At 41.2% G+C, this 21,894-nt stretch overlaps 1 protein-coding gene across 2 annotated transcripts; it reads right to left on the bottom strand.

The window, feature by feature from the left end:
- Positions 1–765: 765 nt before the first annotated feature.
- Positions 766–21,707, bottom strand: LOC125440511 (1-aminocyclopropane-1-carboxylate synthase-like protein 1). 2 transcript variants are annotated; one of them, XM_048510366.1, is made up of 14 exons: positions 21,230–21,707; positions 19,931–19,990; positions 16,881–16,951; positions 14,940–15,009; positions 13,354–13,420; positions 11,921–12,018; positions 11,203–11,280; positions 9,368–9,468; positions 7,929–8,015; positions 6,543–6,588; positions 4,884–5,025; positions 3,512–3,654; positions 2,553–2,706; positions 766–1,714 (listed from the first exon to the last, which is right to left on the bottom strand). In XM_048510366.1, the coding sequence occupies exons 1-14, from the start codon at positions 21,464–21,466 to the stop codon at positions 1,503–1,505; spliced, it is 1,566 nt and encodes a 521-aa protein (XP_048366323.1). In that variant the 5' UTR covers positions 21,467–21,707; the 3' UTR covers positions 766–1,502. The 2 variants fall into 2 exon arrangements, with proteins under 2 accessions (XP_048366323.1, XP_048366324.1); XM_048510367.1 differs by lacking the exon at positions 21,230–21,707 and adding an exon at positions 20,781–20,966.
- Positions 21,708–21,894: the final 187 nt, after the last annotated feature.

Here is a 21,894-nt window from a genome sequence, read left to right as displayed (position 1 = left end):
CCTCCTTGCGCCCCCACGCCGCCAAGAGTGCGGGCGGCGTGGGGGCGCAAGCCCGTTCGCATGCAAGCATCACGAGCAGACCAGCGAGACCGGCAGATGGCAGGCAGCTCCACACGGAGCCGCCTCTTCCCGATCTCCACTTACTCAAGGTGTCCTCGTGGGTACGCCTGCTGGGCGCGCAGCCCGCCCACGCTGCCCTCCGACCCCTAGAGGTGGGAGGGACAGTGTGGGCGAGAACTGCTACGCCAACAACTGGCTGACGACGAGGACACCGTGAGTGGGGCGGAGACGGGAGACAGCGTCTTCCCGGCGGGAAGACGCTTCCTCCCCAACAACAACCCTTTAAAGGGTTGTTGTTTAGGGCGGCCTGAGGCCACCCTGGGGGGAGGGAAGCGGAGTCAGGTCGCCACTGCTGCGTTGCAGCAGCGGCGCCTGTGCGAACGGCGGCCTGGGGACGGCGTTTTTAGCGCCCCCAGGCCGTCGTTAATGGGCCGTGCGGAAACGGCCCAAGATAATGTAAAAAAAGGTCTTTCTGGTTGTTTGGTATTCATTCTAGCTTTGTGTCATCTGCACATTTGATAAGAATTCTTTCTCCTCCAATTTTTGTATTTTCAGCTATACAGATAAAGCTAGTGGCTACAAAAGTAAGATCCAGTGTCCCCACCCCCACCTTTTAATAGCATAGTCTGGTTAATTTCACATCAACATTCAGTATTAACTTATAAGCTCCATTCCTTCCAAAGCCAATAATACCAGAAAACTATATGTATACAAAACGTATTTATAGGATTCAATTTTACATCTTATCAAAGAATGTCAATTTCGCAAGCATGATATAAACATCATAATCCAGAGACAGGCTGTTTTAAAGAACCAAGAATGAACACCAGAAATCTGAACACTTTCTTAGAAAGCAAGTACAGTTGTGCACATTTTCAGAAAGCTTAACAGTATTTTAAATAACATTTTAGTAGCCACCGATTCAGAAGAAATTTAGCAGCTACTTGTTAGTTGGTTCAGTATTTTCTAATTCAGATAAGTATACATAGTATAAGTAAGTTTGCTCTTGGTAGGCCAAGATACACTCAGCAAACTGTCCATGTTAAAAGCACTAATGTCATATCTTTGCTACCAGTAAGCTTAAATACCAAGTGCAAAAGAGTCTGAAGCTAAGGACATGCTTTGGGGCAAAAAAACAGGAGACGGAAACAAGGATGAAAGGTAGCCCGATTTCATTTTTCAACGAAGTGTGGTAGAGGATGTTCATCCTTCCCATCCCTGATGCACTTTAAATCACTCCACACACTGCGAATTCAGCACAAGAGTTTGCCATTGTCATGTCTAAGTTGGGCTTTCGTGCGCCCAAGAAAAGAGAAACCAACGTAGTATGCATGCTGGATTTCAAAGGAAAAAAAGTAGTTCAAGTATTCCACTAGTCAAGTTGTCAACTATAAGTTGCAATGTAGGAAAAGCATGCCTGTGAAGTTACAATCACGTGATGATTAAAAAAATGAAATGTCTGCATTCAAGTTTGTTAAAAAAACAGCTATTTTTTTCCGAAGCGAACATCCTTCTGAAACGTCATCCACTGAAGTGCTCATGTAATTGGAAGGTTCACCGTCTGACTCAGAATACTCTTTTTCAACAGGAGATGAACAGATGGGAATGGATTCATCTATCTTGTCATGCAGCATTTGCTGAAGTCTCTGAACACCTATAAAACAAAGAGTACAAGATAATATAATTGACCTTTTCTCCCAAAGAACAGAAACAAGAATACTGTAGTGTCTTATCAATCAACATATTCATTATGGCATAAGGTTGGGGGAGCCAGAGGACACTCTTGTCAAATACATAAAGGCTTTGGCTCATGAACACTGTGAATCTGTTGCTGTCCAAACAAAGTCTCATGGCACCTAATATAGTTTTCCTCTGGAATATCTCTGGGAAAGAAATGTGTTTTAAAGAAAAGTCCAAACAAGCTATTAGGCTTAGTGAAGAAACAGCTCTACAAATGACAGCTTTTGCACGTGTACACGCCAGTTGGAATGTTGCCTACCTGAAGTCCTTAAGCACAAGGAGCAACCCTTGACCCTCCAAATTAAGTTTTTTTAAAATAATGCAACTTCTCTCTGCCCCAGTACAAGCCCAGTTGCCTAATTTTAGTGCAGTCAGGGTAAGGATTCAGAAAATGTAAGAACAGAACAATCAAGCTATGTGGACCTTTACTTGCAGCCTGATTTTCTCAATCCACATGCTCAGTATATTTCTTTTTTTTTCTCAAATGAGAAAGAACCAATGCGCCATGACAGAATTCATGGTGCAATCATATGTCCAGTCTAAGTCCATTGATTTCAGTGGCCTCAGACAGAGGTAACTGCATAGGATCGAGCTGTTAATATAGTAAATCACAAATAGGATTTTCTCATTTTAGTGGAACTTCCTGCATACCCAACACACAACATGCTGGAAGACCATAATTGACAGCCTGACATTCATGACTATCGGGGGGGGGGGGGGGGTGTGTAAAAAAAATCAGAATGTAATCTTACACAAGTAAATCTTATCTGTTGAATCAGAAAAGACCAGTCTAAACCATCCGGGTTCATAACAGCAAAAGGCTTTCCCAGGACTAATGAGAAGCTTTTCTTCAAGCAGCTTCCACCATAAATCCATTTCCGCTTCAAATGTCTGGGACTTCAAGAACTAAGAAGAAAAACAAAGGATAATACCTGAATAGAATACCATATAAATTACCAAAACAGAAAAAAAACTTTACCCTGTTTCAAAGTATTAACATGGCTAGAATTATTAGATCTTCCTTGATACCCAGAGACCCTGTCGTTCAGTTGTGTCTCTTGCTTGATTTATTGCAGGGCTCAATAATGAAACACCTATTCTTTAAAACTAAATGCAAAACTGCCCCAGTTTTTTAATGCTACTACCAGGTTAAGTACATTACAACTTCAATTCTAGTCAGTGAGGTAACTTAGCCAATACACTGCGGCTAACAAAACTTATTTTAACCCCAAACGACCATGATATTAAAACCTACCTGCACACATACTTCCAGTATCCACTGAACACCAACCTCTTTCCCACTCGCCACCTCATGAAGTTTAGTGGCTAAAAAGTGTAAGCCACAAAGTCCATAGTTCTAGTTACATCTCACCTACAGACTTCAAGCAAGCCACTGTTTTCACTGTATTGTCGAAGGCTTTCATGGCCGGGATCACTGGGGTGTTGTGTGGTTTCCGGGCTGCATAGCTGTGTTCTAGTAGCATTTTCTCTACTAAAATGTTACTAGAACGTGGTCATACAGCCCAGAAACCACACAACACCCCACTGTTCTCACTGTTTTTAACAATTGTTGAGGTGATGAACATAAATCACATGAACACTTGCAGCTAAGCACCAGTTATTATTAAATTTCAGCATAACTCCCTCAGTTTTTTAAAAGGCCACTTCCGTCAGCCAGCCCTTCCTGATGTCTCCATATTTTTGCACATACTTTTCTGAAGTCAGCCCAGACGTATAATCCTCCTGAGCTTTTAAGAACAGGTATTCCTATCTCTGCAAGACCATCCACAAGAATGTTCTGAGCTTCCTTAAGTCTTCTTCTGTTGGTTGGAAAAAACACATTATCCAGCCATTCTGTCAAAATATGAACACACATGTAAAAATGCTATTTTATTTTTTCTCCTGTTTTTCTTTATAGTGTTCAGAAACAGTTGTAACAGCCTGATCAACCCATTGGTAACATAACTCAGTTTTTGCCCCACAAAGTGACCATTAGATGCCCCTGGAAAGTCTAACAGCAGGACACCGAAGCCAAAGCTTAATCCTATTGGTATTCAGAGACTACTGCCTCTGAACATGGAGGTTCCACTTCTAATAGTCATTGGTAAACCTATCCACTGACTTCAATAATATATGAATAGCGTGCAATGTTCCCTACATCTCACATTATATAGCTGGGTATTAATGAATTAAGTTCAAACTGATTGCTCACTCCAACTTGACTAAGGCACTGGGTTAACCCTGCTCAAAGAAGGAAATACAGATGAACCTGAACTTTAGGGATGGAGGTCATTATTTGGGCTACATACAGGTCGTAAACTAACATATGCACGAACTCAGCGGGTTGCTGAGCCTACTCCTTCCTTCTTGCAGAGAATCCTGCTGGAAAACTAATTCTGGTTACCCACGATCTATGAGTGCAGCTACAGTATGTGCATTACTGGAACTAATGTCCTACTCAAGGTTGGCAGCCTTGAGATCTCCTGGAATTACAACTGGAATTCTCCTTGAGATCTCCTGGAATTACAACTGATTTACAGAAATCAGTTCCCCTAGAGAAAATATTTGTGTTGGAGGTTGGAATCTATGGCATCAAAACCAGCTAAGGTCCTACCCCTTCAAACCCTACCTTTCCCAGGCTCCAACCCCAAATCTCCAGGAATTTCCCACCCTTGAGTTGGCAACCCTGTTCCTACACCAACTGGGATTCTAAATCAGGGTTTAATCCAAGCCGGGGGGGGGGGGCGCTTTAATTAAGCCAATTATCTGCATTTGTACACCAGAGGTAACCCAAGTTAGTTTCTAACCAGGATAGGCAGTGGCTGTGCAAAGGGGGTGGGGGGTGCACGATGCACTGGGCACACTCCGGTGCATGGCAGGGGCGCAGTTCCCCCTCGCTTCAGCCCTGAGGATAGATCATGCAGGGAATGGATGTATAAGAGAAGAAGGGAGGCCAGAAACAAGTCAGGTTCATGCCCTCAGCTTCACTTCTGCTTATTATGTCTAAATGCAATATCAGATACATACATACAAACACGAGAATTAGACAAAAACAGTGGAATGTTCCCCTTAAAAGTGCTAACCTCTGTCACTAAGAAACTGGCTGAGAATGTGTTGCACCGGTCCAGGACATCCATGGAAAACTGCCAGCTTATTAACAGCTTTCCGAACTTCATCATTTTTGGTATATAATACACCAACTCTGACACCACACATGCCAAAATCCTTTTTTATTTGGGGATAGAACAAAAACAAGAGAAGAATTAATTGTAAATTAAAATGCTAATAGGCAGAACATATTTATATTTGCATTAATCACAACAAAAGTGAAGGAAACAAAATCAATTTCTAACATTTCTGATTGGAAACTGAATTCTTTTAATTTGCATACAAACATCTGAGTGTTTCAAAAAACACTCATGTTTCCTAGCTATAGTGAACACTGTCTTAAAAAATGAATTGACCTCTTCTCTTTAAGTTAGTGCTTATTTGACTGGAAATTTTAGCTGGGAGGCTTCTGCTGTTCCCCTAAATCTAGTTTCAGATAGACAGTACAATACAAAGCCTCAGTCACTGAAAGTTGAACCTACATGGGGCCAATTGTTTTAGTGACAGGCCGTGCAGTAAAATAAACCTTGTTGTGCCTGCTCTATCAGTATTGCAGAACAGATGCTCTGGGTCCAGCTTTGGTTCACTGTTGGATGCTATAGATAAGCAACTCACAATGGTCCTTCCTGCACAACATAAATAAAATGTCATGGGGACATCTTAAGAAAAAGCACTTGTGTGTAAGAAGTTGGTGCTCTCTTCCACCCAATTTGTCATTTTTAATTTCTCCGCAGTTCACACCCATGGTTTTCTGCTGCGCCTGTATTATCCTGCTGCATTTTAGACAATCACACTAGTTGTAGTTTTGAATGATGTCTCAACTGAGCTGAAGTCATGCCCTAACCAGAGCTGGGCAGAATGTCTATCCCTAGTGTCTGCTGGGATTCTTATAAATGATGCTGGAATAGGTAAGCTGTAGCCTGATTCATCAAAGCATTTATGCTTTTATCTTTAAACAAAGCTTTGGGATCATTAATTTTATGCTAGACAGTTTATTCATGAACTATATTTACAGATCATCTTTTAGTCATAGCTGAATTCATGACCACTTTATGTTGGCCAGATTTGACAGTCTGACTCCTATAAATGAGATGCTAAGTAAAATTTTGAAGTAAGTTTTTGAAGCGTGACAATGATCTGGTTTGTTTTCCCTCCTGGTTTGCTTTTTTTCCCTTGAGTGCTTTACATTTTTGGCTTTTAAGGTTATTTTCAGCTTTAAGAACCAATCTGGAATTAGATCTTAAATCATTGAAAACAAAGCAGTTCATGAATAAACTTAAAAAGCAGGAGTGATTAAATATACATAGACAACAGAAATTCTAACAGCCAAGGGGAAAAAGGTACTATACATCACTGAAGTCAGACACCAACAATAATTTTCAGACTGTATCCCTAAGTCTGAGCTAAATTTCCATTAAGCACATGAAAAACAGAAGAGAATATGCTATCTCACCAGTGGCTTAACTTGTAATTCCGTAGAATCAAGAGCTAGGTTTTTCAACCCATGGCTACATAAATTCTACAAATAAATTCTACAGATAAATAAGAAGTACATTGGGAAGGGGGGGCATGTGACAATTAGCAATTTCAAACATCAAGCACATTTTGTAGCAATATTAATATTCCAAACCCACCTTGCTAAATCCCCACATAAAGTGTGTCCGGTCAGGATCTGGTAAACTTAAGGCAAGATTTTTTTCAGAAAATTAATGTTTTATAACAATAACTATTAGTCTTCTGACATAAGAAAAGTAGTTTATAGAAGGAATTTTACCACAATCCAGCAAGATCTGCTGCAGGCATAAGAATTCAGTGCACATATAGAAGACCTGCACCAACCTATACTATCCAGTGAAACAACTATTTGCATACACATGCCCACCTACATACACTGTACAATGCACCCAAGGATTGAGATCAAGGGCATTAATACTGCACAAAATCTCTTATGTATAAATAGTAAAGTAGGTTGAATTTTTTTTGCTAACAAGCAATAGTGAGAAAGGTCTTTGCAGAGAACAGGTATATCAAAAACTACTCAGTTCATTCACAAAATGTCTACAGATCACCTTTCAAACATTTCCAAGATGATTTAGTGGTTCTCAACCTTCTTAATGCCACGACCCTTTAATACAGTTCCTCATGTTGTGGTGACCCCTGCCCCAATCCTAACACTTATCCATTTTACAGATGATGAAAACTGATGCAGAGAGACTTAGGTGTCCCCTGTGAAAGGGTCGTTCGACCCCCAAAGGGGTCCTGACCCACAGGTTGAGAACCACTGATATGTGTCTGTACAAATAAAAAAATAGCATTGGGTTGCACATGATACCCTGTCCATGGCATGCCCAGATCAGAGCTCTGGTGAAGTTTTAAATTAAGAATGAAACCACCATCCTGTTCCTTTGTCACACAGAAGATACTGTGGAGTGGATCTAGTACAACCATCCCATTCTCTGCTGCCCCTGCAGAGGGTATAAACTGTGGTGCCAAATATACTGTGATAGAACGTTCAGTGAGAACTGAAGTTTCCAGTGATCTATTCATTCTCAAGCACACAAAGCACACATATACATCTCAATGTATAGGCTACTTGCAAAATAACTGGTGGCACTCACAAGAGCTTGGGAAAGACCATGTGATTAGATATTTCCAGGGAGGCATTAGAGTGTTTTGGCTTTTCACTGACCCGCCATTCCAACAAAGAGCCGCTGTGCGCGCAGAAGGAATAGAACTACAGCCACTGTACTTAGCAAAAGGCTTCAGAAATGTGAAACAGTGAAAATAAATGAATTAAAGGGTTGGCTACAAAGCAACAGAAGAATAAAACAAGTTTTCTAATACCCTGTAATCTAATGTTTCTGTACGGCAGTAACTGTGAAATATGATTCACAGAGGCAGATAAGGGATGGACTATTGTTTGCATAACATAAAATCAACAGGAAGATTTCTCAGACTGTGCATTTAGAAAGTCCGTACGACACACGTTCATTTTCACAGGACCAGAAATGTTTACTCACCTATCTAAGCTAAGGATGCTTGTGAAGGTGGTATCACCATATACAGATAGCATGTAAATCTCATCCATTATTATGTGTAATTTATACCTATATACAGAAGAAACACAAAAATATATTTCAATAGGTGTAATTAAAATCATCTTATTATTGCAACTGCAGCTTAGCAAATCATTTATAAACCTGAACATTTTCTTATATGCTCATCCAAGGTAACAGATACAAACTTGTTAATAAGCTTATTTTTAAATCAAGTTGCTCCTCCCCACAAAAACCTGCTGAGCACCTAAAGTTCTTGGCTAAGCAAATATGAATTTTTGTATTTCCCTATTTTAGCATTTCTATAACCAAGTTAAAAACAAGAACTTGCATGTTTTATACAATATTGTGCAAGCCAGATAGGGCTTGAAAACTCACCATGCACTTCTCTTATGGCACTCCAAAAGACACAAAATACATGTCAAACTGTGTTCTTTTAAAATAATTTTAGCAGGTATTTCAAAGTATGTAGTAAAACCACAAAGGTATCAGTGATTTTTTCCCTAAAAGTGTTGAAGTACATGAAATACCAGAGGCAGACTACAGCTTCAAGTCTACAAAGTTATCCTGGGATGGGAGGGATGAATATTACCCTCATCCAAAAAGGATGAGAATTACTATAACAATTGCCAATATAACTAGGAGTCTCCAAAATTTATATGTATTAATTTAGTATACATTTTCTTTTAAAAAATACTATCCTATTTCCCTTAGATCAGCCATTAAATACATATCCAACTCCTTGCATTCTTTAGACAAAACTATATGTGAAATCAATGACTAATCTCTAACTAATCAAGAATCCATAGCAGAAAAAAATTAGATCTTAGTATGCGATTCTTAAGAGAAATAACAAGAAAACTAAGAAGTTCCGAGGAATATTAATTTAGGTACCATTTACTATACAATCCTAGGCAGATCTCCTCCAGCCTAAATCAATAGGTTTACACTAGAGTAAGTCTACTTAGGGCTGTATTGTGAGATCTCTACAGGTTGACTGGCAAAAATTAGATCTCCTGATTATGAAACCTCACTTTATAAACACATAAACTGCTACAAAGCTATATTTTCAAATCAAGATATTTTATCTATTTGGTAATCACCTATTTTCATTTTTGACACAGGTTTAAAAATTTTAAATTATCAATATATCCAGGTTTAAGAACTTATGTTATTTAGCATTACATAAAACAGTGATAGTAGACTGCAAAATTAAGAAAGCCAATATTTTCTCTACAAATAACCATACAAAGTTTCATTACGATAAAAATATTTTTAAACGTTAATCCCTGGAGGATCAAATGCCAAATGAAATAAGGAGATTAACAAAAATCAGCTTTATAACTAGCATCCTGCATCATGGAAAATTACAAGGCCAAACAAATAGCGCTAGGGACTCAAACCTGTGCGCAAACTCTAGACATTCTTTCAGCAACTGTGCTGGGTAAATGTCCCCTAATGGATTGTGAGGGTTGATCAGGATTAATGCTCTGACTCGGATGCCCTGAAAAAAGAAAAACTGATAGTCGGAGACCCCAACACGATGTCACATAGGACCATGAACCTGCAAAGCTGCTATTTGATTAAAAATGCCAAGAATTATGGTTAGTTGATTATACAGTAATCTAAGACTATCTAAAAATACATTCCAGTACCATAATATTTTACTAGTTTAGATGTTGTTTTTTAGCAACAGACTTCATTTGAGGAAGCCTGAGTACCTGCTTTAAAATCACTCTTTTACTGTCTTACAATGTACTATGCAGTAAACCGTATTGTGACTACGATCCAAATCATAATATAATTTCACTGACTGTCTACAGACAAAACAAGAAAATCTGGACCATCATGATTAATGGAGCAGTTTCATGTATACCAAAACAAACTGAAATAGTTATTAAATAAATTCAAAAAGAATATTCCATTAAACAATTTTAATTCTTAATGTAGAAAATCCCACAAAAGCCATGCAGCATGAGTCAGTTACATATAAGCCCTATTAAAACCAACAGACCTTAAGGCTGGATCCAGGGGTAATTTCTTCAGGAGGGGTGAATTTCACTGATTCCCTGCTTCCCTGCAGATCTCTGACTAATCCTGTATATTTGTTCCTAAGGATCCCCTAAGTTCCAGGAACAGCATTTTGGAAAGGGTTCTGTGCCAGGGTGGGACAACCCGTTGGCCCAACTAAGTGTCATTCTCACTGCAGTGGTTTTGTTCCCACTGGCTTTCTCCTGCATTGATGGCTTAAGAACTAGAGATTGCATGGTAAATAGCCAGTAGCTGGGATTTCTTCTACTATCATTCTACGCGTATTCCCCACATCTACACTAAACATTCAATCTACAGCTCTTCTATGCATAACCTGCAGAAAAACACTTTTTAAAGAATATTTTTCCCATCTACTGACTGTATCTGATGAATGCAAGCTTTGATTCTCAACAGCTTATACCCTGAACATCTAGTTGGTCTCTAAAGTGGTACTGGACTCTAATCTAGCAGGCTTCTTTAACTACTGTTTGCTTAGAATTTGTTCTATAACAATTAAGGTCTCTTACAATATTACAGATGGGACATATTCAACTAGCAACAATGCTACTGTCACATAAATTTAAACAAGAACATTATAAAGAATGGAAAAATGAGATAATTTTACATAAATATTACTGCCATTCATTTAAATATTTTTATCTGCAAGCCTTGTGCAGAGACATTCCAGACCAAGTACACTGAAATGAGTGAATTTGGACTGGAGTTTCTTTGCATATGAGGGCAATACAAATCATCTATTATATGGAGACTCATCCATTTTCATTTCAAGGTTGGCCTGAGTTGGACCCATTCAAATGCCAGAAGAAACTGGTGATAGCTGTTATTTTCCCACACTTCCCCCTCTCCACAGAAATCCATTTCAACTCTATAAATATTATTTTTGGAATAGCAAGTGTTGAAAGAACTGACAACTCTGCAGATTAGGAGAAAAAGAGATAAAATTGCCACCATCTCTTCTTCCTTCTACACAGCTGATCTAAGAGCAATGAGATATTTAAATCTTTTCAATGCATCCTCCCACCCCAACTGTCTGCCCACATATTTCCCACAACTCTAGACATAATATTTCCAGGAATTGTATTGGGAGGGAAATGTACAAGAAATCCATGTTTTCTGCCACAGGTTGACTGGACACAACGCACAAAACTTATCAAATTTACCTGAATTCAGTTTAAAATATTCTTACCTGCTCCAATGCTTCCTTAAGTGCAGTTTCTAATTTTTCAATGGTTAACTGAAATGGATGAGTTTCTTCATTTGTTACCTGTATAAAAATAAAAAAAAACCTTTGAAGATAGAAATTCACACTTAAAAAATCTTTTGCTTTGTAGTCTCAATGTGCAAGTGAGTAGTCAATTATGCATTCATTATTGCACTAGTAAGAGTTCTCTTTCTTGTACTGTTGATATTCACTTTCAATCTTACGTTTGGGGAGTGCTACTTCTGTTCATAAATATCTGGATCAAGGCCAATATTTTCACTGATGTTTATAATTTAGAGTCATGCAAAAAAATTGTCATTTACAGACAGAATAGAGTAATCTGTATACTGGATATATACGGATGCAAAGATTAAAAGCCTTTAGGTCTGGTTCACGCCTGCCAAAGAACAAGTGCAAATGAAGTGATAGAATAAACCCCACCACTTCAGACTGCAAGCGATAGATTCTAGCTTTGATTATCCCTTTGCATAAAAAGTTCCATGCAACCAAAAACTAGTGAAGGAAAGATTAATGGGGCAGAATCTTTTGTAACTTTTGAGTCTGGAAACTCATTTTAAAGTTGTCAGTGGCTTGCTTTTATGTTCATTTGTTTTTTACTAGGCTGGGTTTTTAATGCTGGAGTTTAATCAATATATTTTAAATAAATACAATATTGAGAGCCTCCAATGAAATTAATTTTTACCTCACTGAACAAGGGTACATGAACAGGTTGCATTCCACCATACAGCCAGGTTTTGGCATTTATGCCACCATAATATGGAGCAGGAATTAGATACCCATCTGCCAAAAAAAAAATAAAGTACAATGAAGACTGCTTTTAAACATAAAGTGTTTTACCAATTGTTAAAATTGGTGATATATCCCTCATTCTGCTTCATCTTACACACATCAAATTTATTACTTTCAAAATCTTTTTATATGTGTTCAGACTTTCTGGATGAGTTGTGCCAAAACATAGAAAGTGTTATTTGTGCTCTAATTATACAAAGTTTCTAAACCAAATACTATTACTAGAATACTCCCAACTAAAACAACAAAATCAAACCACCAATACACAAGATTTTACTAATTATTTTCCATCTTATATCTCAATTTATGATTAATACAGATTCCTCCACAACCTGTAGCAAGTTGGTTGAGTGGCTTAAAGATGGAAGGGGCACAGATTTTTTTAACTTTTATGAGTTTCACATGAAATTTATCTAAATTTGTACATTTTCTAAAGGCATGTTTTCAATAAGACAAAGTGATAAATTAGATCATCCTCTATGAGATTTAGGTATTGTCACTAGATAATCCCAATTAAATAAGGCATTGCATTTTCTTCAACAAATGGAAACATCAGTTACCAGAAAGATTCTTTTCTACAGTTAATATGTATCTGACAGTGAGACCTATGCAGAGTTACACCCTTCCAAGTCCATAAAACTTCATTGAATGTAACTCTGCACAGGATTGGATTACAATATGTATCTGACAGTGAGACCTTTGCAGAGTTACACCCAGAGGTGTAACTCTGAATCCATAGTTTAATTAAACTGACTATGGTCAGCATGGTTTTCTCAGTGTGTATCTTACCACTAACTAAGGTTAGGTATGCCAAACCAGGATCTGAAACGACTGTTTGAAGTTGGGTTTTAAACCAGAGGTGGGATCCAGCAGGTTCTCACAGGTTCCCGAGAGTAGGTTACTAATTATTTGTGTGTGCCGAGAGGGGGTTACTAATTGGTGATTTTGGCCTTAGTTACGCCCCTCCTCCACTCCTCAAGCAGTAAGCTTGGCCTTGCAGGAACTCTTGAAGCAGTCCTAACAGGAGGTTGCACCCGGCATGCGTGGCAGCCCTGCGCTCTCGCGTGCATTAGCTTTCCCGCCCATGGGACCGGCGCATGGCTGACTGCGTCCTTGCCACAGCCCCGCCCAGGAATGCCCCGCCCCCTGAATGCCCCCATCGCGTGCCCCGCCCAGCCCCACTGGCGCTATGCCACTGTTTGAATCCCACCACCATGGGAATCTGTTACTAAAATTTTTGGATCCCACCACTGGTTACACCCTTCCAAGTCCATAACACTTCATTGAATGTAACTCTGCATAGGATTGGATTACAAGTTGCCTCACCTCCAGGATCACACAATACAGTTGAAAGAGCAGCAAAGACAGCACAGCAGCCATTCATCACAGTGATCTTGATGAAAAAAAATCAAATTATAATTAGCAAAATTGCCAAACCACTGAAACACTGATCTTTTAAATCTAAAACAGGTTTGCCATGTCCAGTTGTCAGTTGTTCAAACAACTTTTAGAAAAGTGGACCATTATATCAAACTCAATCAGTTATCTTTTCCCTATTGTCTATATGGATTCTATTGGCTGGAATCCAATCATTCTTATATTCAGAAACCTTACATGGCTATTGCATAAGTGAAACTGTAAAAGTATAATGTCATTTAGACCAACAGAAAAATCCCTGATGACATACCATTTTACTGGCTCAAATTTTCTAAGGTTGGGAGCCAGCATGGTATAGTAGTTAAAAATGGAGAATTCTAATCTGGTTTGTTTCTCCACTCCTCCACATGAAGCCCACTGGGTGACTTTGGCACAGTCACAGTTATTTCAGAGCTCCCTTGCAGAGCATGCAAGGGAGAGGAGGGAGTGAGGGGTGGCATGCAAGGGAGGGAAGGGGACCCGGCATCTGGACCTGGCCCACCCATCCTAGCAGAAGGAGGGAAGGGAGGGGTGGCATGCAAGGGAGGGGAGGGAGTAAGGGGTGGCATGGAAGAGAGGGGAGGCAAGGGGCCCAGCATTTGGACATGGCCCACCCACCCTAGCGGAGGAAGGGGAAGGGGAGGGAGAGGTAGCATGCAAGGAAGGGGAGTGAGCGAGGGGTGACATGCAAGGGAGCTGGCCCACCCACCCACTTCTCAAGGTGGGAAGGGGAACAGAAAGCGATTGTAAGCTGCTTTGAGATTCATAAAAGGTAGAGAAAAGTGGGTATAAACACCAACTCTTCTTCAGGTGGTAATTTATTTTTACTTGGTATGTCACAAGAAATGATGCCAGAGTTGATACAACATCTTCTGAGAAGGATACTGTGCATGGTCTCCTCACTTTGCATATTGCGATAATTCATTGGCTAAATTTAGTAATCGACTGTTTCTTGTAAGTATATAGAAGCAGAGGTGGGATCCAACCAGTTCTCACCACTTCTCTAGAAGTGGTTACTAATTTTTTCTGAGTGCCGAGAAGGGGTTACTAAAGCAACCTCCCTGCTCAATAGGGACTGGAGGTGCGCGTGTGCGGCGGCGCCACTGTTTGAACCCCTCCACCATCGGAACCTGTTATTAAAATCTTTGGCTCCCACCACTGTATAGAAGTAAAAAATTAAAAACAGTGTTTCCAACTGGCTGTTGTAATCTCCCATCAAAAGAACTGATCGTACTCTGTTCAGGCAAGAATTAGCTAGCTTTTATAGTTGAGCCAGTGAATCAAAACAAAAACACATGACTTCAGAATCTTATGCAAGTTGCATTATCATGATCAATTCTCATTCAAAATCCCATCAGTTTTCAGTGTTGCACAGATTCCAAAATAATCTGAAAGGAATGAAAATCCAAGACACCTCTGCAAAAAACCTCAATGAAGTTCTCAAAGATCTATTAACTGTCACAGTTTTAAATAGAAAGAATACTTTGATGCTTTACATGTTCTGGATCCAGTGCTGATGGAGCCTTTGCATACTCAGTAAGAAACTTCGCAATTTCTTCTCTGAAGCTGAAGGGTAAAATTAACAAAATTAACATAAAGTAACATATCACTGGCATTAAACGGTTCTATAATCACAATATAATATTTTAACATAAAGGAGGATATGATTCTGCCTCAGAAGCAGAAAACACATTATTATTTGTTACCAGAGGTTACCAGAGGTAACAATATGATCTCCTGAAAATTAAGGAGTTGGCTGATTATTATTATTATTATTATTATTATTATTATTATTATTATTATTATTATTATTATTATTATTATTATTATTATTATTATTATTATTATTATTATTATTAGATTTATAGGCCGCCTCACCCCAAAGGTACATTCTGGACTGTACCAATTTAAAAATTAAGAAACAGGGCTTACGTTAGTGCTACAGTTCACATTCAGTAAAGAGAAACAGGCAAATTCCACATTGCCCCTGGATCAGCTCAGGGCGAAACTCAATGATTTTTTTTTTTTGCACAGGTTAAGTCCAGGTTCCCGAACATGAATTTAAGAACACCAGCCACCTGCCATATTGTCAGGAACTCATTTCCAAAGTACAACTGCTTTCTGATTTGAATACAGAGCATGGCATAGGGGAGAAAGAGGCTTCAGTCTTCACCCTATGCTGATCAGAATTACCCTGAATGGACTCTTTTTTCCCACTTGTTTCAAATAAGGAAAACTTTGCATCTGTCATCTTGCTGCAGAATAGGCCCAAATCCAAATCATGGGCCCAACATGCTCGGGAAATGAATTCCAAAGATATGAGGCAGATGGTCTGAAAGTCTGATCTCAGAATTTAATCTGCCTTTCTACACAACAGAGAATCAAAGCCTACTACATCATTTCTCCCCTCCTCCATTTTATACTGACAACCACCCTGTGAAGTAAGTTAGGTTGAAAGTGTGTGACTGTCACTCAGCAAGATTGTATGGCAATTTGAATCTTGATTTCCTATATCCTAGTCCACTGCTATCACCACTATATCACACTGGTCCTAACATTATACACACACAAAAATAATATCTAGTTTGGCCCTTAAGGCACCATTTCTGCTTTTCCTTCTTCCAAAGTTCTGGGGAACAAAACATTATGGAAGATACTTTTTGGTTGCTGGGGTGGGTTCATTTTTAAGACTATTTTTCCATCTTATTCCTTGGTTTTATGGCTTTAATTTTTATATTGTAAAATGTAGAAAATTATGGCTGAACACTGGCCACTTTCTAAAACTCCAATAAAAAGGAGGACATTAATCTAAATTAGTAGAACAAGAAATGGTACCATGGTAGCTAAATAGCATTTATATGGCTTTAGAGAGCTTTTGAACAACAATCATATTAACCATTAAATAGTTATAATTCAGTCCTGCTCCATGAAAGTCAACTTGCGTTTGGTCATTAATATCTACAGCTGCAAGACTACAGTTTATGTGATTAAAGTATAGTCACATAGATGGCCAATAACCTCTATACAACATCAAGTAGTTGTATCTCTTTGCTAACCTGTTAGCAAAACTCAGTTTTAGAGTAAACCCAGAACTCAAAATTCCATCTCCATTGCAGGAAATATTGATCCTCTGGTATCCATGGGATCATTTCCATTAAAAATTATCAAGACTACAAGGGGAAAGTGCCACAACATATCTCTTGAATTTGCACCCCAAACAAAAATGGCTCTGTAAATTACAGAATATGTCTCCAGCACATAGTGGTTAAATATTCTTTGAAATACACTATTTTGAAGGAACTGAAAAACAGAATGTACATGTATGACAACAAAAGCTCTTCAAAACCCCATAGCAAGAAAACCATTCTGCTTAACAGCGACCTAAATTATTATGAGAAACTGCACCCAAATTTTGCAAGATTTGGAATTAATCATACCTTTTGATGCCCTGTGTATCAGAGTACTGCAGTAAATGAGGCTCAAGATAACTCATGTCAGGTTTTATGAGCTGTTGATACATTTTTAATAGTCAGTTAAAGACTTTTCCATATATGGTTGGTTCTCATCAATATATTCAAGAATTATTTCATAGCAACAAAGTGTTCAAGAAATTAGTCAACTTTCACTACAATCCTAAACAGAGTTAGACCCACCGGTTCAACAAACTTGGATAAGCATAACTGTGCTGCACTGTTACTACATCTTCCTCTGCATCCTAGCAGAATATTTATTTATTTGATTTATTAGTCACCCTCCCCAGAAGGATTCAGAGCGACATACAATAAAATAAATACTACAGCGTTTAAAACCTACTTCTGACTTTAAAAATAGTATAACTTTAAAATTGCTTATGACTTTAAAAATAGTACATGGCGATGAAAAATCCCCCCACTACCCACCCTGAGCCCACTGGAGACCGGGGCGATGTGACATATTTTCATCCCAGCTGACCAAATACTTGGCGGAACAGGTCCATTTTGCAGGCCCTGCGAAAACTTGACAAGTCTCGCAGAGCCCTGATCTCCTTGGGGAGCTTGTTCCACCAGAGAGGGGCCAGGGCTGTAAAGGCCCTGGCCCTAGTGGAGGCCAGCTGGACGTATTTTGGGCCAGGGACCTCTAGTAGGAACCCTCTGAAGATCGGAGGGTCCTTGCGGGGCAATATGGGGAGATGTGGTCCCTCAAGATTGAGACGTGCATTCTTGTATCATGTGGTTCCACTCAAGCTAGCATGACAGGTTGAACAGGAATAAAAAATGCACCCCGCTGACAAGTATACTGAACACAGGAATGGATCACTAAATCAGCAAGTACACAACAAGGAATATAGTTCTATTCTCCTAGCCATACGCTGGATCACTGGTTTTTAATCCGGCAAGATCATAACTTTGTCGCTTATTTAATACTAGTGGCGCCCGGCCATGTGTTGCTGTGGCAATTGTCCTTCTCATCACAATCTGCAACCCACACAGATGTCCATCCAGATCCAATGATCCGCAGCATAGCCTTTTGGGGTTGTCAAATGGAATCCGCTGTCCCTTTTCAATTCACACTGTGATATGGTGGTGTCTTGTGTTTTTTAGTATAAGGTAACCCTTTCCATTCCACAACAGAACTGTCCAGAGTGCGAATCCCGCTGTCCATGAGGCTGGTTGACACGCACAGTCCTGGCTTGGGTAAGGCAGAACTGGGGCAAGGAGGCTATCCCAGTCAGGAAGCAGAGGCAGGGTGGTGAGGCGTTCAGATCGAGGCCAGCTCCCCGGGTTCTTAAAGGGCCACATGCAAAAGAAGCGGAGCCAGTAGTGTTGGCTTGCCCCCACCCCGTGGATTTTCTTAGAAGAAAAAGGAAAACTCCAGCTCGCTTGTAGTAAAAGAGAGCTGTGGCGAATATGGGTGAGTAAGTGAGTAAGTGGTGGTTGGATGTGAGGGAGGGTAGAGTGAGGTGTGTGAGGATGAGCTGGGTGTGTATGAGAGTAAGTTACCTGCGTGTGAGGGGGGGGGGAACCCCACCTGACATCTCACACGGCAAAGTATGTATGTGTTTCACTTCCACTTGTATTACCTACCAGTATTACCTATTTACTGTTTTCATTGCTCATCTCTGGCCATCTCTGTGAACATTCTAAGGGCATCCCAAGCCCTCAGGCCACAGACATGCTGCACGAACATTCTAAGGGTGACAGTTAAACACAGCTAGCTTCTTGGCCTGGTGCACCAGGAAAAAGACTTTTTACCTGGCTCAGGTATGGACTTTCGGTGATTTGAAGGTCCGATTACCTGCCCGCAACAGGGAAGAATGTCACGTGAAAATTTGGGGGGGGATCTGTCCAGCCATTTCGGCGTTAGGGCATGACTAACAAAGTCACTGTTAGCTTTTTTATATATATAGATTACTATACATCTTGGACTATTCAACTACAGATCACAACCAAAAATGCAAATCATAATTTCACGGAGTAGCAAGCCTTTATTGGCATAGACAACAGTACAACAATAGTAAAAAACTGATTAAAAAACATATACAGTACAGGAAATAAATGTTAAGTGGAAGGAAATCTACTGGCATTTAGTAATTTCCAGAAGAAAGTCTGCCACTATCATACAGAAAGAAGGATCAGGATTGTCCAGCAAGTAGTGTAATCTAAATAAATCGGGGAGATCGGGTAAATGTAAAGGGGTAAGATTCACATACTTGGATCTGATTTCCTTGAATCTGAAACAGTGTAGTAATTGGTGGGCCAGAGATTCAACTGAGCCATCATTACACAGGCACAATCTTTTAGCCCAGGGGTCGAGAACCTTTTCCCCTCAAAGAGCCATTTGGCTCACACACACCCCCGCTCCCCCCCCCACTTGCTCGCTCGCGCCCCCCGCCCGCTCACACACACCCCTGGGCCTGCAGGGCAGGCGAAGATGGGCCCGGTGGCTCGGCCTGGCCGGCCACCGCACGAGCGCCCGCCTCGCAACCAGTGGGGCGGGCAGGAGGCGAAGCCCGCTGCACGGCCTGGCCGGCTGCGGGCGAGTGATGCGCCTGCCCTGCTGCTTGCAGGGCGGGTGAAGATGGGTTCGGCGGCTCGGCCTGGTCGGCTGCCGGAAGAACGCCCACCTCGCAACCAGCGGGAGGCGGGGCAGGAGAATTGCCGAGCCAGCTGACGCATCGGCCTGGCCGGCCGCGAGGCTGAGTGATCTGCCCGCCCTGCCGCTTGCAGGAAGCGAGGCCCGGTGAAGATGGGCAGCTTAGCTCGGCTCATGGAGCCGCCAGAACAGCGGCCGGAAGGGGAGCCACATCGCATTTCGCCGAGCCAGCGGAGTTCTGACCCTGTTTTAGCCTTTTCTTGCTTGTTAAATCTGCCATGTAACAAGGCAGAAGGCATAACATTAAACCTGGCGAGAATTAGGGCTCTCCTTTGAGCAGGGTTTATTAAGCAATACAGGTAGTGTGAATCATGATTTCAAAATCTGTAACTATTCATCTGTGAGCCAAACTTACCCTTTCTTGTAGTAAATCAAAGCAAAGCTTGTTCTCACTTGTTCCAAAATTCAAAATGCCCTGGAAACAAAATAATGAATTAAAGAGCTACCATCGCTGATGCTATTCTGCACCAACATGGAAAATTTTGCTGCGCACTCTGCTGGCTAGAAAACTAAAGAATCAAAAGGCAATATGGAAATACTCTGCTACAGTTAACATATTGCATCACTATATAAGCAAAGAAGCAGCATTGTGTACAGTGCTTAGGAACAAAACAAAAATGTAGTTTTAGAAACATATGTCAACAGTAGTGTTTACTCATTATGAATCAACTTCTGCATTTTAAAATCTATGAATTTCATTAAACACTTCTTCCCATTTTCTACACACAGCTTGTGAAAGTTTTCTTATGTAAGAGTTCAGCTTTATTCTCATACTCAGTTTTTCTGCAGCCTAGACTAAGTGAAAAAAATAAAAATAAAAAGCACAAGCAGCTTTCCATCCAGGGGATCTGGTGCAAACCAGACTGAACTATCTTCACTTAGTCTCAGGATGGCATCCTGGCTCTGGTGCTCTGGCTGAAAGAAACAGTACAGGTACTTCCACCATCATTCTTCACAACCCAGACAATTCTGGCCTCCATAAAGCTTATTTAACTGGAAGCATTCTTGGCTCCTGAAGGCTGTGGCAAAGCTCCAACCTAGATCGCCTTGCAAATCCGCTTTCAATCCCTCCCCTCCCCCATTTTGCAAACTTCCTGAGTTCTCAGCGACATTCCCACATCTTCTCTTCACTTCCCCCCACCACAAAATCCCTCCACACCCCTTTCTCAACCTTTCCCCAAGTATGCCTACACCTTTCTACTTACCAGCACCCATGTTTTCAATATCACCCTCTTCCTTCCTTCTCTTCTTCATAGAAACACAGCAGCAATTTCCTTCTCACCATTGCCCAGCCCCCTACGTGACCCAGTTTCCTCACATCGCCCCCATCTTCAATCCGGGTCTTTTCTTTACACTGCTTCAGATGGGAATACGATTTCCCCTGCAACCCTCCACCCTCATAGGACTTGCCCATCCCCACGACCTATTTTTTCCCCTTTCTACCACTCTCCCACCTCCACCCCCCTTACCAAAGCATCCAACTCTCGCCTCAGTTCCCCCGACCCTACTGGGAAGCCGCAATGGTCCCTCTCCCATTTTTCCCACCAATACGACAAACGGGGGTCACATCAGCACATCCATTTGGTATCCTCCTTCTCTGCAGGCGAAGCTCCTCCCCCAAGCCCACCTGGCGAGGACAAGGAGCGCCTCTCACCTGCGGGTTCCGCTCCGCGTCGAAGGGGTCCCTGATGTACATGTCGAACCCCTTCTCTAGCGGCCCGCTGGCGCCGCCGGCTATGAGGGCTCCCCGAGCCGAAAGCCCGCGGCCGGGTATCTCTTCTTCAGGCCCGGCGTTTTTAGGGCAGTCGGCACTGAGGAGATCAGTGGGCTTAACTGGGGTGGGGAAGGAAAGTTCCATTCTGCCGCTGGAAAATGTAGCCTGGATCCACATGCCTGGGGCTGATGCATGCTCTGGCTGATCTTGTGGGCAGGCCCTATGACGTCAGTTTAACTTGAAATTGGAAGCGGCTGATGTCACAGTTGCCGTCGCTGAAGAGGAGGAGGATTTTAAGGCTTTGGCAAAGAAAGTCCACATTATGGCATTGCAGGCAAGCACCAGACCACCACACCCTGCTTGAAGCATGACGGATAACTGAAGAACAAGAAAGAAAAGTATCATTTTGATTGCATTGATGTTTGCTCTCCATTCTCCTCCTCCCGCTTGATTGGCCGGCGGGGCCCTAGGCGGAAGCGGCCGGCGGGGAGAAGGAGGAGGGGGGGTGTCCTTCGGTAGGTGCTGCTGCCGCTCCCACTGGAGGTTTGTCGTGGTCGCTGGAGGGACTCTGGCCGCCCTCCCTCCACCCCTCCCTCGCTGGGCCT

The sequence above is a fragment of the Sphaerodactylus townsendi genome, linkage group LG11 (assembly GCF_021028975.2).
Source record: "Sphaerodactylus townsendi isolate TG3544 linkage group LG11, MPM_Stown_v2.3, whole genome shotgun sequence".
NCBI lineage: Eukaryota > Metazoa > Chordata > Lepidosauria > Squamata > Sphaerodactylidae > Sphaerodactylus > Sphaerodactylus townsendi.
Note: the sequence above shows the minus strand (reverse complement) of the source record. Positions and strands in the feature narration are given on the sequence as shown.

Excerpts from the sequence above, each read along its gene's own strand:
- LOC125440511 (XM_048510366.1), bottom strand. The coding sequence starts at position 21,466 with ATGTGGATCCAGGCTACATTTTCCAGCGGCAGAATGGAACTTTCCTTC. Across the intron at positions 5,026-6,542 it reads TTATGTGGGGATTTAGCAAG|GATTTTGGCATGTGTGGTGT; the intron begins GTGGGTTTGGAA and ends CAAATAAAAAAG. Across the intron at positions 1,715-2,552 it reads AACAGATAAGATTTACTTGT|GTGTTCAGAGACTTCAGCAA; the intron begins GTAAGATTACAT and ends TTTGTTTTATAG.